Source organism: Nicotiana attenuata, unplaced genomic scaffold, assembly GCF_001879085.1.
Source record: "Nicotiana attenuata strain UT unplaced genomic scaffold, NIATTr2, whole genome shotgun sequence".
NCBI lineage: Eukaryota > Viridiplantae > Streptophyta > Magnoliopsida > Solanales > Solanaceae > Nicotiana > Nicotiana attenuata.
Genome location: NW_017671768.1, coordinates 1,998 through 15,753, shown reverse-complemented (window position 1 = coordinate 15,753; position 13,756 = coordinate 1,998). Strand labels below are relative to the sequence as shown.

Genomic DNA, 13,756 nt, shown 5'->3' with positions numbered 1-13,756 from the left:
TCCTTCTGTCTTCAAATGCGGGAAGGGTAGACATTCGGTTTGATGAGGGCAATTAGTGTTCATTGCTGAGTGATCGATCGCTATCTGGCTAGAAAAGATGGTTGGAAGCTTCCTTAACTTGTAGATCTACTATCTTAACATAGTAGATCTACTCTCTAATATTGGGTTACTTTAGCTAAAGACATTCTTAACAATGAGAATGGATAAGAGTCTTGTGGGATGGACGTGAGGGGGCAAGGACGGCTATATTTCTGGGAATGAACTCCGGGTGTGAATATGAAGCACACGGATACAAGTTATGCCTTGGAATGAAAGACAATTCCAAATCCGCTTTGTCTACGAACAAGGAAGCTATAAGTAATGCAACTATGAATCTCATGGAGAGTTCGATCCTGGCTTAGGAGAACGTAGACAGCATGCTTAACACGTGCAAGTCGGACGGGAAGTGATGTTTGCAGTGGCGGACGGGTGTAATACCATTAAGATTTAAGCCAAACCTGCTTGGTTTTCTGCAAAACAAAACTGTAATAGATTGATCCAATGGTAATTATAAGCAAGAACTTTTCCTGTTGCAAACTAGTAAAAGTGAAATCAAAACAATATAGATCATATTGATTAGAATGGCTGATATACATTTCACAATTTGGAACTAATATAAATCCACAGAATTCAAGTTTCATCATTCCACATGAAGCCTATAGAGAGCCAAAAACTGCTAAATTAGTAACTGAATATACATCAACAACATTCTTCAATCTCTTAAAAGATAACTCCAATTGGCTTCTCATCCTAAGAGCAGAAAGCTGATTAAATTACCTTCTGATAGTTAGCTCGTCGATCTGCTTGATCCCTTCTTTTTCTTGCTGCCAAGTTTCATATAAGATGAAACACGGAATTTATGAGTTACTCGCTTTGTATAAATTTACTTAAGTACTTAAACTAACATCAGCAAATTCATTGCGATAAAAGAAAGTTCATTACTGCAGAAGTAGTTAGTAATGACACAAATGAAACATCTGAAAAACATCCTACGGGAAAGGAAAAAAAAAGAGAGTACTAATTCACAGCACATATATAACTCTTTTGTCATTTTAGTGTAAACATGTTCCAGAAAATATTGGCTGCTATGAAGTAATATAGGAAAAGAAAAGTAGGCAATAGCATATGTAATGGCTAATCAAGATTAAGGTGGAAGAAACTATTCTTATCATGACATTGATGTACGTGACAAAATGTACTAATAATGGATTGGGACGAACTTAAAGGAAGCGACATGGACAGTGAGAAGTCATATAGCCGACCCAACTTGCTTGGGATTGAGTAGTAGTTTTTGTCGTTTTTGTTGTCATTTAGACTAAGTTTAGACGATCAGTAGCATGTGGTAGCAGAATGTTTTATCCCAAAGATTGTTTTGCCGTTGCTTGTGTGATTTGGTGTTGGTTCAAATCTTCTGGTATGATATGCATTACTTTCCATATATCACTCTGCTACTATCAGCATCTATCTTGTATGTACTAATAATGTCAAGTTAAACTCCTCGCTATATCACCACACAGTTGACAGTTGCAAAGTGCAAAGAAGATGAAAAGAGTGGAAATAGACCAATTAGATGTCTACCTTGATTGAAGCTCAGCATCAGTACCGGCGGAACTAACTCTACCTCCTCTCCCAGAGCCAGAGACAACTTCATCCATGCTTTGCCCAAACCTTCTGTACCTACCACCCGAAGCAACAAAAGCAGGGCAAGGCCTGTAAGCCTTTATCGGCCACCAACCAAAACCTGGAACTGTTGCAATCCCTCCTTGTATCCGTCCCTCGCCATTACAGCCTCTTTCAATCTCCTCTTTCCCACAGGCCTGACATGCCCTGTAAATACATCAAATTCAAATCATTAAGATTGCAGAATATGTCCGTGTACATCAGCAACTGCTTGCAAGAAATAGCGATATATATTAAGAGAAACAAAATCATCATTCAAGTTATCTACAGCTTCCAAAATTCAGCCCTCTGTAACTAATAAATAAACTTGCCATAGAAAATTCCCATTCTAATGTAGCAAACACATTCTATGGTTTGAAATAGGAGTCATTTGAAAAGAAAGTGGGTAAGATCTCTTAAGATTGAAGCATCTAATCCATAAGTCGAATCATTAAATAGTTGGCACAAGGTTAAAACTTGCATAGCTGATAACTTAATGTGTTACCCTTACCAAGAAACGGTAGAATTAAGAACTCAATTATAAGTAACTTCAAAGTTTTGCACTATCAAGATGTTGATCATCCTTGTAAAATACAAGCAAGAGAATGGTGTTACGCATTGCATTGCATCCTCCTCTTTTACCCTGAGAATTGATCCAACTAGTTTTACGCATCTTTCATTGAACATCACAAACCTTCAATTCCATATTGTACAGAATAAACTCACAACTATTTGTCCTTACAGTATCAATTGCTAAATCAGTCACTAAAAAAGCTACTCAAGTGGCAATGTAGATGTGCCTTAGCCTTAACCTTAACCATTAAGTTTTAAGTTGGCAATTTGTCATACTTAAGCGAGTCCCGTTAATTATCGGTTCAATATTAATTGTTCTAATAGCTTGTCAGTTGTATCGAAGGAGTAAGCTATCTTTCAAAGAATTTCAAAGCACTCATCTTACTTTCCTTCTCAAACTGATCTTAACGACAATTACCAAATCAATTCATTTGCATTTGTTTTTTAATGCATTGAACAACCTAAAAGCTCACACTTCAAATCTCCTAACATTTCACACACAAACCTAAAAGAAATACAGTAATAAAAATGTCCACTCTCTAACAAGTTAAGCTTTTGGACCAAATAGCGACACAGTTAAACTTGATAATGGAGACAAAGGTTTAGCCCCCAAGGATTTGGTCAAGAGGAAAGAGCACAACATGTGATGTATGGATTAGGTGTACGTCACGGGTCTGAACTCTAACACAGACAAAACCTTAGTATCTTAGTGAGAAGGGTGGAGGGACGGGCTATTATCCACCAAGTCTTGAACAGTATGCCACTCGTCATCGTGAATTTATGTTATAAAAAATAGAGACAAAGGTCTGTTCTAAGATTAAAATAAATGAATAAAAGCATCACATCTCTACCAATTTAGATTTTTAGTCCTATGATCACACATTCCTAATCAGTGTTGTGTTTACACTACTCTTCTGTTTTCACAGTGTCGGGCCTTATTTACTGGTCATTATTTCTGCTTTCCATCTATTCACTGGTTCTTGTGTTGTTATTGTTTCCATGATGGTACTGATATATTGTCTCTTTTCGTCTTTTCGTCTTCTTGAGCCGAGGGTCTATCGGAAACAGCCTCTCTACCCCATCGGGTAGAGGTTAATGTATTGCCAGATATTCGGCCATTTTTCGACCAGGGGGTCAACCCCATCACGACCACTTTGTAGTAGATGGTCAACGCCGCTGACTCTTGACTTATGACAGTTGTCCTTAAAACAAACGAGGGGACGTCTCCCCAACAAAAGGAGGGGCCCATTCGTTACCAGATGAAAAGGCCTGAGGCTATAAATACCAAGGGAGAGAACCTCCCAAGGGGGGCTTCTTCTTCTACTCAACTCTGAATACTCCAAAAATAGAAAGATATACTCCATAAGTGGAGCAAGAAACAAGATCAATGTAAGATCCTGAACCTCTTCAAGGAGAGGCAGGTCAAGTCACCTTGATGAATAAAATCTCGTTTATATTGTTCCATAATTGATTATTTCAATGTCTCAAGTTGGTCTTCTAATTCAGTGATTAATTATGATTAGCTATGATTTACCCTTTGAATTATTTCGATTGATTTGCTTGGAAAGTATTCGATAATTTTCAGTCAAACAGTTAAGGTCTGCGTACACACTACCCTCCACAGACCCCACTAGTGGGATTATACTGGGTCATTGTTGTTGTTGTTGTTGTTGATCACACATTCCTAATCAGAGGCGGAACAAAGAATTCAACTTTATGAGTTCTGGATTTCGGAACGACAGTCAAGTGCTGATAATTGGGTTCTAAATTTAATTTTTTATACATATTTAGCAAATTTCTTAACACAAATAGACCGTTTGAGCAAAAGCTATTGGGTTCAACCGAACCGTTTCCAGCCTTCTGGCTCCGCCCCTGTTCCCAATAGGTACTTTTTAAACATTCCTGAAGCGTAGGCTTTACTTTATCAAATAAAATACCTAGCTGAAACTTTCCCAAAAAAAGGGGTAAAATTCAAGAAATGAAATGAAGCAGAAAAATCATGCATACCCGGGAGGTAAAACTGAAGTAGATTCTTGGCTTATCGAAGCTGGAAGAACATCATCATTTGACCCACTTTCTTTCACTTCTCCTTTTTCTTCTTCTGCAACAAGAGGAGTTGACGATGTGGAAGAAAAACAGAGAAAAGGATAAGATTCTAACGAACAATTCCCATGACTTAAAGACAATGTAAACCAGTACTTGTTGTTTGTAAAAGAAAGTTGTTTGTGTGATAAAACTGGTAATTTTTGTGATGGTGGCGTTGGGACAGATAGAAAAACGGAGCTGCTCCCGCCGGTGGCAATGGTGGTGATGGAGCTCATCTTCTCAGCCACTCAGCTCCGCTGTGGTCAGTCCCGGTGAGCTTATGACTGGTGATAACGTTAGTTATTGGACATAATTTTGACACCAAGGAAAAAGAAAAAGAAAAAGATTTAAAAATTTCCTGACTATCTAAAAAAGAAGTCCCAAGTAAGGGGAAAGTATAGAAAATAATTTTAGTAGTATTACCTTGAAAATATTCGGTAGGACCATAGAAATGGGTGAATGCGGTATCCATGAAATTTTTTAGGTTAAAAATCACTTTTACCCTGCGGCCGAAACTATTTGCATTCGATAGTGTCTAAAATTTGAATATTTAACATATATATATATCAGCTTTTATTATACACTATAAAAACTAAGGAAGGTGACACCAACATTATCTCATATCGTTAATTCGACTTAACATAAGGATTTCCTTGCATGAATTGTCATTTGCTCTTCCCATTTCTCACTTATACCACATTCTTGTGTCAACTATAGTATAGAATATGCTTTTTGCATAGTAACATGCCCGCAAAGTTTAAGCCAAGGCACTTAAACGATTTTCTCAGTGAAAGAAATGCGTTAGAGGTTGTTTCAATCAACGACATCTTAATTTCAAATTAATTAAAATCAACTAGAATATTCTTTATAATCCATCGTAAGATTATTATGTTAACCATCAACTTACCACTCGTTTGACAAAAAAGGGTTTCCCAGTTACTGTACGCATAAGTTTTACTATTAAGTTTTTCAGTTCAATTTTTCATGTCCCGAGCTATCCTGAAGTTAGAATTTTTAGTTTAAAATTTTATGAAAAAATAAGTATTGGCTAGTCTCCGAATAGCATCCCTAACGATGGCTATATGTGCACTTTCCCTATTTGATGTTGTCCAGGGGCGGATGTAGTGTGCTAGTTATGGGTTCTATTGAACCCATAACTTTCAAGGTGGAGTAAAAATGTATGTACAAAAATTCATAAAAATTACAAAAATAATAGTTGTGAACCCATAACATAAAAAATATAACGGGTCAATTCTAAAAACCTTAAAACTTGAACCCGCAGAGTTTAAATCCTGGATCCGCCTCTCATGCTGTCATCTAATATTTTATTGGAAGGTACAAGGTTTTCAACCTTCAATCACACTGTCCAGGTTTTCACGACGGCCGAAGCCTAATGTCATCTCCACGACCATGATCACATTTGCAGATTTGGACAAATCAAACTGTGCATTTGTATTGCCAAGAAACTTAGCAAAGCAAAAATAGGTGGGAAGAAACTAGCGATTTCTAAACCAGTAAAGATGGGAAAAATAAGGGGGGAAAAGGAAGCAGGAACTACATAAATAATTTTATGGAGATTCTAGAGAAAGTCAATCCTACTATAAACGAACACTATACCACTTTCCAATTTCAAAAGAATAATCAATCTTCTTCACAGTTGCCTCTCTTTAATCCTATCCCTGCACAACTTGGTGCCCTGCACCTCCATGAATGAGCATCACTGAGCAATGATGATGCACCATGTACCATCTCCCGTTATGGAATTCAAATACATTAGTCACATTACCTGATCCCATATTAAGATAAGCTTTCATAGTCACCCAAGCCGAATCTGTCATTACCCTTGCCCTTACGTCTCTAATCTCAAAGTCAACATTTTGCTCCCAGTTAAATGCCAGCTGCCAGCTGCCCATGACTGCATTATAACTGCATTGAAAAAGTACGTTTTAGACTCGGGGCGTACTGAAAGATATAAAGGCATGGTAACGAAACATGCCACGTCAAAACATTCTATCACCTTAGTGAGCTCGCATTAGGGAGAGCTGTCAATAGAAAAAACTTTGCAATATTTCTGATTACAATAGCATCTTAGTTGGACAAATCAATGTCAAATATGGAGGAGGACGGGACTTTGAAAGAGCCCACTCGAGGTAAAAGAAAATCAAGAGGGCATCTAAGAAATACCTTAAGGGTAATGGTGAAGCAGCTCAAAACCATGACAAAACAACAATGTGACGGGTAAAGTTCTAACACACTACCACTCGTGTAACCCAATACTAGGGATAGACGTAGATTTGAAGATCTTTCACCTTCTTTTTTAAAGAATCTTTTGACAAATTGAAGTAGCTCAAAGTATGGAAGAATAGGCCTAAAAGGTAGGTCAATACTCAATAGATGGAGGAAGTGTGGGCTTGGAATAGAAAGAGTACGCTCAACTCTGAAATAGAGCTAATGTATAAATGAACTGAATCATGAAAAGAAGCCCAAAGTGATACAAGTAGAAAAGACCTTAATACAACGGGTAGAGTAGCCCAGGAGTCAGGACTATCATCAAGCCCTTTGAAAACCTAAACCAATATAGGACATGTATACTCTAGCAAAGAAACAAAGTATATGTTAAATCTCGACCCAATTGCAGCGCATTTACCCCAAGGTTTGCTCTCTTTTTCCTAAAATATGTAAAAGTAGATTTATAAACAACTGCACCAGCAAGGTCTCAACCCACACGCAGAAGAAAAAAGAAAATTAGCAAGCATCTATTCAGAGAATGAAAAGTTTAAAAGCACATAACAGAGAACATAATATGCACGGACAAACCAGACTCAAGAAATTTGGTTGTTGCAGGCAGAAGCATGATAAGTTTGTCATATGAAAATATTTCAGAGAATTTAATCACAAAAAGGAAAAAGGTAGGAGGCTGAGAGGTAAAACACAACAAGAGATGCAAGCGCAGAGATGAAGAAGTAGTAAAGCTCAAGAGAGACCCCCTTAGAGGATGGAAAAACTCATACCCCGTAAAGTACTCCCCAGAGGCATGAAAACACTTCACATAATCTGCATTGAGCCAAAAACGTTCCATAGCTGGGAGTGATCTTTCTTTAATGATTCTAAAAAACTCAGCATTGACATTCATAATGGCTCTTGTAGCGGCATAGTAAGCCTTCCATCCATTGATTGGAGTCATAGAATCCTGCTCCAATGTGAAATCCTAAAAGGAGAAAATAAAATATAATCACAACACTTGACACTTCCAAGCAACATTCAAATACATGTAGAAACAAACAAAGTGTATATACATTTTCCAACTTTTCCCATGCTTAAGCTTACAGAACAACTTATTGCGTAAGTTTGGTGTTTGATGTTCAATCATTTAGAAGAACAAAAAGGTAAGTTGATAAACAAAATTATTTGATATAACAGAAGTAGCGAGGTAAGCCCTTGTTTACCCTTTTATCCTAATTCTTTTAGATTTCACGACCTTAATCCTTCAGCTTCAATTTCTTTCCATTCAATTTCGAAGCCAATGACGATCAAAATGAGATAGACTTTTTAACTGGTGTAGATACCAGAAGTAGAGACAATCTCATATTTCTCTCTTCTGTTTTATTCTATATCTTCCTTTTCTATTGGTGGTGTCCAGGCTACTTGTGCACCTCGCGTAAACCAGTTGCCAGCCTGTCCAACCCACAAGCACAGGCTGTCATGCTAATCCTGCCAACCAAGGCAGGAGCTGAGGGTTTACACCTTTTTTTCTTTTGGGAGAAAGGTAACAGGGGCTTGCACCAAGTGTTTGTAGTTGGATTCACACCGAGAATATCCAAGTTGTTACTCTCATCCCTACCACGCAGGCCATCCCATTGGGGACCTTCTGTTGTATTCCATGTGGCTAAATATCTCTATAAATTTGTGCTAAGTTGCTCGGACTAGGGTGCAGGTGTCCGACACGGGTGCGGATCTAGGGGTCGGATCCTTCATGATCTAAGTTTTAGGATTCAAGGGTACGGATCCAGGTACGAGTATGAGTGCATAGATTCGGCTAAAAATAATTCAAATATCTAAAAATAGATTTATAAAACTATGCCTACATTATGATTCCACCATAGCTTTTGTTTTTAATTAAGAAATCGTTGTATCTGTCTCGGACTCCTCCGTCGATTTTGGTTAAAGCACTCAAAATCGATTGACCAAATCTAGTACGGATCCCACAGCCACACCCACACCCACATCGTGTCGACACGGGTGCAGCCTCGAAAGTGAAGAGTCCGAGCAACTTAGAATCTGTGCATCAGCTAGTATCAAAGCCAATAGGGATCAAGCAACGTCTACAGAAGTACTTACGGCTTTCCCAATAAACTCTTTTCTTCCTTAGAAATCCTAATTAATGAATAAGTAGCTTGCTTTCCTTGTGAATTCATCCCTACATTGTTATTTCCCTTTCTGTATACTTCTTATTCTTCCCTTAGAATGACTGTCCACCTTTTATGCTTTTTTTTAATAGTAAACTGTACCATACACCATGTATACCAGAGATTCCCCCTATGTGGTGCAGTAAAACTCTTTTTTACTTATAAAAATGGATGTATTTTTTAAATTCATATGTTGTAGTTATGGTATATCAAAGAGGAGTATTCAGTTTGGGGTAAATGGTCTACCAAAAGTTTTGAACTCTGAATCGCAAGCCCAGAAAATTGCTGGCACGGCTATTATGTGATGCAAGAGAAAAGCTTTTCATCTATAATTTGGCATAATATTGAGCAATTCAAACACTTGGAACACTGACACAGAAGCTTCACAGAGTAATACAGCATTGTTTCAGTGTCTTTCTCATGCTTAAACAATTTTAGGCATCAAAATTCCTTATTGTTGGAAGAAACAGTTAAAAATTTAGCCAATGATAGAAGACAATGAAAGATAGGTGATAGGTCATAGCTTCTGTTTTCTTAAGACAAGATAAAGGACCAAACAGATAATACCTGTTAATCCTGTACTAAGCTTTTTCCTAAATAGAAAACAATAATTGCAGCTAAGCTCAAAAATCTTTCAATGACATGAAAAAAGAAAAATAAGGCAAACAGAACTTTAAAAGCTACCCATTTATCTAGAAGTACAATGAAACAAAACATTGGGAAGCAGATGGAAACTGGAACATAGTGTTTCCTTAATGTCTAACACTTACATGACTTTCCTCCTAGAAGGAGTTATAAAGCCTATCAGCGCCAAGAGAATTCTCATATACCCCTAAATGTGCAGACACATACAGAAAGCACCTGAAGGAAGAAGCAGTAAGAAACTATTTGACAACAGTCTCCAGATAACCTAATGAGTGCCTATGTAAGATTACTATACCCCACTAATCATTTAAATAGAGTCGTGAAGTGGACAGTTAATTTCCTAAATCACAAGTAACAAAAAAGGAAACAGAAAAATATACAAAGCACAGTTTCTCTTAAACCATCCTCGGAAACTTTTCCTAGCACTTTCACAACATAATCAGTGAAATACAAAATGAGTAGCTTTGTGAATGCTCGTTATGCCATAAATCCATGCGCTAGGTGAATTAAATGACTGTTTGACGGTGCAACTTCCAATATAGACAATACTACTCTAAAGCTATTTAATTTTGCCTTTGATTGGAGACTGCTCAAAGCTTATCCTCTACACAGTTAGAGGGGCAAAGAAAAGTCAAATTATCCGCATGAAGCACAGAGGTAAGAATAAGATTAGGACCAGCCGACCAGATTAATCTCTAGGCGAAACAAGCTTCCTTGAACTAAATCTCAACTAGTCCGGATACCTATCCCAGCATAGTTGGTGAATCTAGCTGTTCAATTATTAAATTTGACGCGATGTTTACTCTATCAAGCTAGCTTTTCAATTATCACTTTAATATTTTCTACCACTATCACTAATGTAATACTAGTATATAATTAAAATTTGAGTTGAGGTTCTATGTAATGACGTTTTAAAAAATATTTACAGAGGTCACCTAAGAGGTAAATATTAAGATTGGTAATCTTTAATAAATGGTAAGTAATCTTTTAATATAAGGAATGGTAAGTAACCTATTATAAATGGTATAAGAAGTTCATTACATCGTCAGTGTGTGTAACTTAAATCCTTTAATATGGAGTAACATGTTAAACTTCATATCCCGTCAAATTATAAGATTATATTAAATGGGAAGAGACAACACTAATAATGTGAAAAAATTAAAACTTTCAAGGAAATTTCGAATGGCGCACCTTATGATAGAGAGCTTTCCAGGCATTATCATCATTTGCAGCTTTCCTCATAAGTGAATTCGTCATAGAAAGCCTACAAAGACTCGGATAATCCAAATAGCTCAACGCGTGTGTCGTGATCTCCGGAACTAGCTGCTCCATCATCGACGCCCCTGTCTGCTTCTCTCCCCCCGCCACTGTCACACTAACCTTCTCAACCATTTCGAAACTTCCTCCTCCACCACTGCCACACACACAATTACGAGAATTATCTCCGCCGTTCGTCGGAACTGATTTTGGTTTTGAATTTGATCGGCGGGTTAAAACAGCGGCGGCGGCGAAAAAGCAGCAGAGAAACGTGACGGCGCCGGAGAAAAAGCTAATATCCATTCATAAGTCATGAAAAAATCGTCGACTTTCATGAATAAAATTAAAACCTAATAATCCAGTACGGTGAATTCCAAGGAAGAATGTTGTAGGCGTTTTCTGGAGATATTTAGAAAGGAATAGGGTTGCAGAGAATGAGAATTGAATTTTGTTCGGACTTTGAAACCCTATTAACTGGTTCTAAAAATGGAGAGTGAGGAGGAACAGAAGTTTTTGGGGCAATTTGGTGTCAAATTGAAATATGCAAAAGTAGAAGGGTGAACATGTAAACTACTGTCTACTAACATGATGTATTATAATATGCATATTACTCAAATGAAAATGTATTGGCCATATTAGGTGTCAAATTGAAATATGCAGAAGTAGAAGGGTGAATCTGTAAACTATTAACATGATGTATTATAAACACTAGATGAGTGATGGCATGGGCCAACTCTTAATTACAAAAATAAAAATATGGGATTTTTACCTTCCTATACCATACATGAAACCTATTACCCTCAATGTTTAAGGTTTGTGTTAATTACATTTCAGTATACCAAATTACCATTTATATACCATAACTCAAATTAGGGATATAATTAAGGGTGCATTTATATTAGGCGCTATTATAGGACCGTATCTTCCCACTTCCCCCCTCCCCACATATGGAGAACTCGATTTTGTCTATGCATTACACTATAAACAGTCAGAATTTTAGAAAAGCTTGCTTCCGAACTCAATTTCCTCTTCCTTAGATGAAGCAGTAGCAGCAAGATCTCTTAGGTCAGACAAGCTCCTACCTAACTTCAACGCCATCTTAGTTGAAAGCTTGTATCTATTCAGGATTCGGAAAGCAAGAAACTTATTATTTTGCTTTTATTTATGTAACCAAACGGTAATTCCTAATCGTGCAGACAAGTCTGGCTGGAGAAAGGAGATTGAAACTCCTCGAAGAAGAAGAAGAATACATATTTCCAAAAATTGTAGACAAATTGTAGAATTGTAGAAACATTGTTGATAAATTGTAGACTGTTTTTTGCAGAAGATTTTGTAGAAGCTTTAGTCGTTTTGGATTTGTGAAAACAGAAAACAATGCATCTACAATCAGAATACAAATAATCTACAATTTATCTACAAGATATCTACAAATTGGATATATTGAATTTTAATATCCCAATTCCCATTTCAATTGTAGCATAATTGGCATTTTCGACATAATTGTAGAAGATTTGTAGAAGTTTTAGTCTTCCCAATCTACAATTTATCTACAATTCTACAATTTATCTACAATTTCTGGAAATATGTCGTCTTCTTCTTCTTCTTCTTTGAGTTTCAATCTGAAATTCAGTCAAAATCAAGTCTAATCTTCACCAAAACCCCTCAAAATTGAGATATAAACTCCAAATCATATTCCCGATTATTTTCAACAACACCCAATCCAAACAAATAATGATTTTTGAAAACCCAAATTTGAATTTAAAGTTTTCAAGCTTTTTAATGGCTATCAATGGTGGAAAATATATGGAAGAACAGATGAAGATGAAGGTGAAGAACAGAAATCTCTTTTCCGTTTCAAAATTACGCAGCTTCCAGATCTCCTTTACGTTTCAAATTTCGAATTTAATTTGGAATAAATCAATCCCAGATTTTGTGGCTGATTTTTTTCGCGCGCAATAAATGGCAGATTCTGCCTAATAAACGATTGGTATATAAATTGTAGTTAAAGTGTGGACTGGGCGGGTAATATACAAACTATGCACATTTTTGGTAATAAGGTTTCAAATATGTTATAGTTGGGAAAAAATCCCAAATAATATTCTTAATTGTACTACTCCGTTTATTTTGTAAAGATCACTCATGTTAATTTAAATAATATTTGTAAAGATAGAAATTTCACTCATGTTAATTGTATTACTCCGTTTATTTTGTAAAGATCACTCGTGTTAATTTAAATAATATTTGTAAAGATAGAAATTTCATATGTATTTTTATTCAACAGAAATTAGTTATAAATAGCCCGCCACCCGATCCAGCCCCAATCATCTGATCTGAAACCCGTTTCGCACTATTTCTGATGAAGGTTCAACAATTTGTTCTTCAACGTACAGAGAATCAATAAAAAATGATACAATTAAGCTGCTTGTGTTGAAATTACGCTCTCCATTTTTCGGATTCTTTTTTCGGACCAACAAATTACTAAACTGAAATTTTTTAAATCTCCTAAAGAAACAAGAAACAAACAGGAGTGTTGGTGCTTTCGTTGATTAGTTTTATGATGAAGTTTCTGGGTGGGGCGGTGTAAATAAAGAAGAAAAGGGGTGTTTGTATGCTCTGTTTCAGCAGTGATGTTATGGTTGTCGCAACATATTTTTTGGTTCTTAAGTTGGTGGTTTTAGGCGGAGATGAGCGGTGGTCAAAAAAAGGAACTACAGGTAACACAATTAATCATTGAAATACCCAATATCTCATCAACTTATTTTAAGGCCCCGTTTGGCCATACATTTTGGCACCATTTTTTCAAATCTTTTTTGAAAACATTGTTTGTTCATAGATTAATGATCTATTTTTGAAATTAATTTTCAAGTTCCCAAAATTTAGTTTAGGGTAGATTTTGGGTGAAACTTGTTCTCCCACTCACAAAACTTCAAATTTTTTTCAAATAANTTCAAATTTTTTTCAAATAAAATGCATGTCCAAACATAATTTCAACTTTAAAAATTATTTTTCAAAACTACTTCAAAAATTATTTTTTCAAGTTTCAACTAAATTTATGTCCAAACGCTAGCTTACTTTGTGTTTGTGTGTTTCTT

At 36.3% G+C, this 13,756-nt stretch overlaps 2 protein-coding genes across 3 annotated transcripts; both read right to left on the bottom strand.

The window, feature by feature from the left end:
- Positions 1–580: 580 nt before the first annotated feature.
- On the bottom strand, positions 581–4,706 carry LOC109210112. The gene is made up of 3 exons (XM_019373484.1): positions 4,279–4,706; positions 1,618–1,866; positions 581–863 (listed from the first exon to the last, which is right to left on the bottom strand). The coding sequence occupies exons 1-3, from the start codon at positions 4,590–4,592 to the stop codon at positions 827–829; spliced, it is 600 nt and encodes a 199-aa protein (XP_019229029.1). The 5' UTR covers positions 4,593–4,706; the 3' UTR covers positions 581–826.
- An 882-nt stretch (positions 4,707–5,588) lies between these two features.
- Positions 5,589–11,221, bottom strand: LOC109210111 (F-box protein SKIP8). Of its 2 annotated transcripts, XM_019373483.1 has the most exons (4): positions 10,599–11,221; positions 7,368–7,564; positions 6,143–6,282; positions 5,589–6,052 (listed from the first exon to the last, which is right to left on the bottom strand). In XM_019373483.1, the coding sequence occupies exons 1-4, from the start codon at positions 10,965–10,967 to the stop codon at positions 6,030–6,032; spliced, it is 729 nt and encodes a 242-aa protein (XP_019229028.1). In that variant the 5' UTR covers positions 10,968–11,221; the 3' UTR covers positions 5,589–6,029. The 2 variants fall into 2 exon arrangements, with proteins under 2 accessions (XP_019229028.1, XP_019229027.1); XM_019373482.1 differs by having other exon boundaries at positions 5,589–6,282.
- Positions 11,222–13,756: the final 2,535 nt, after the last annotated feature.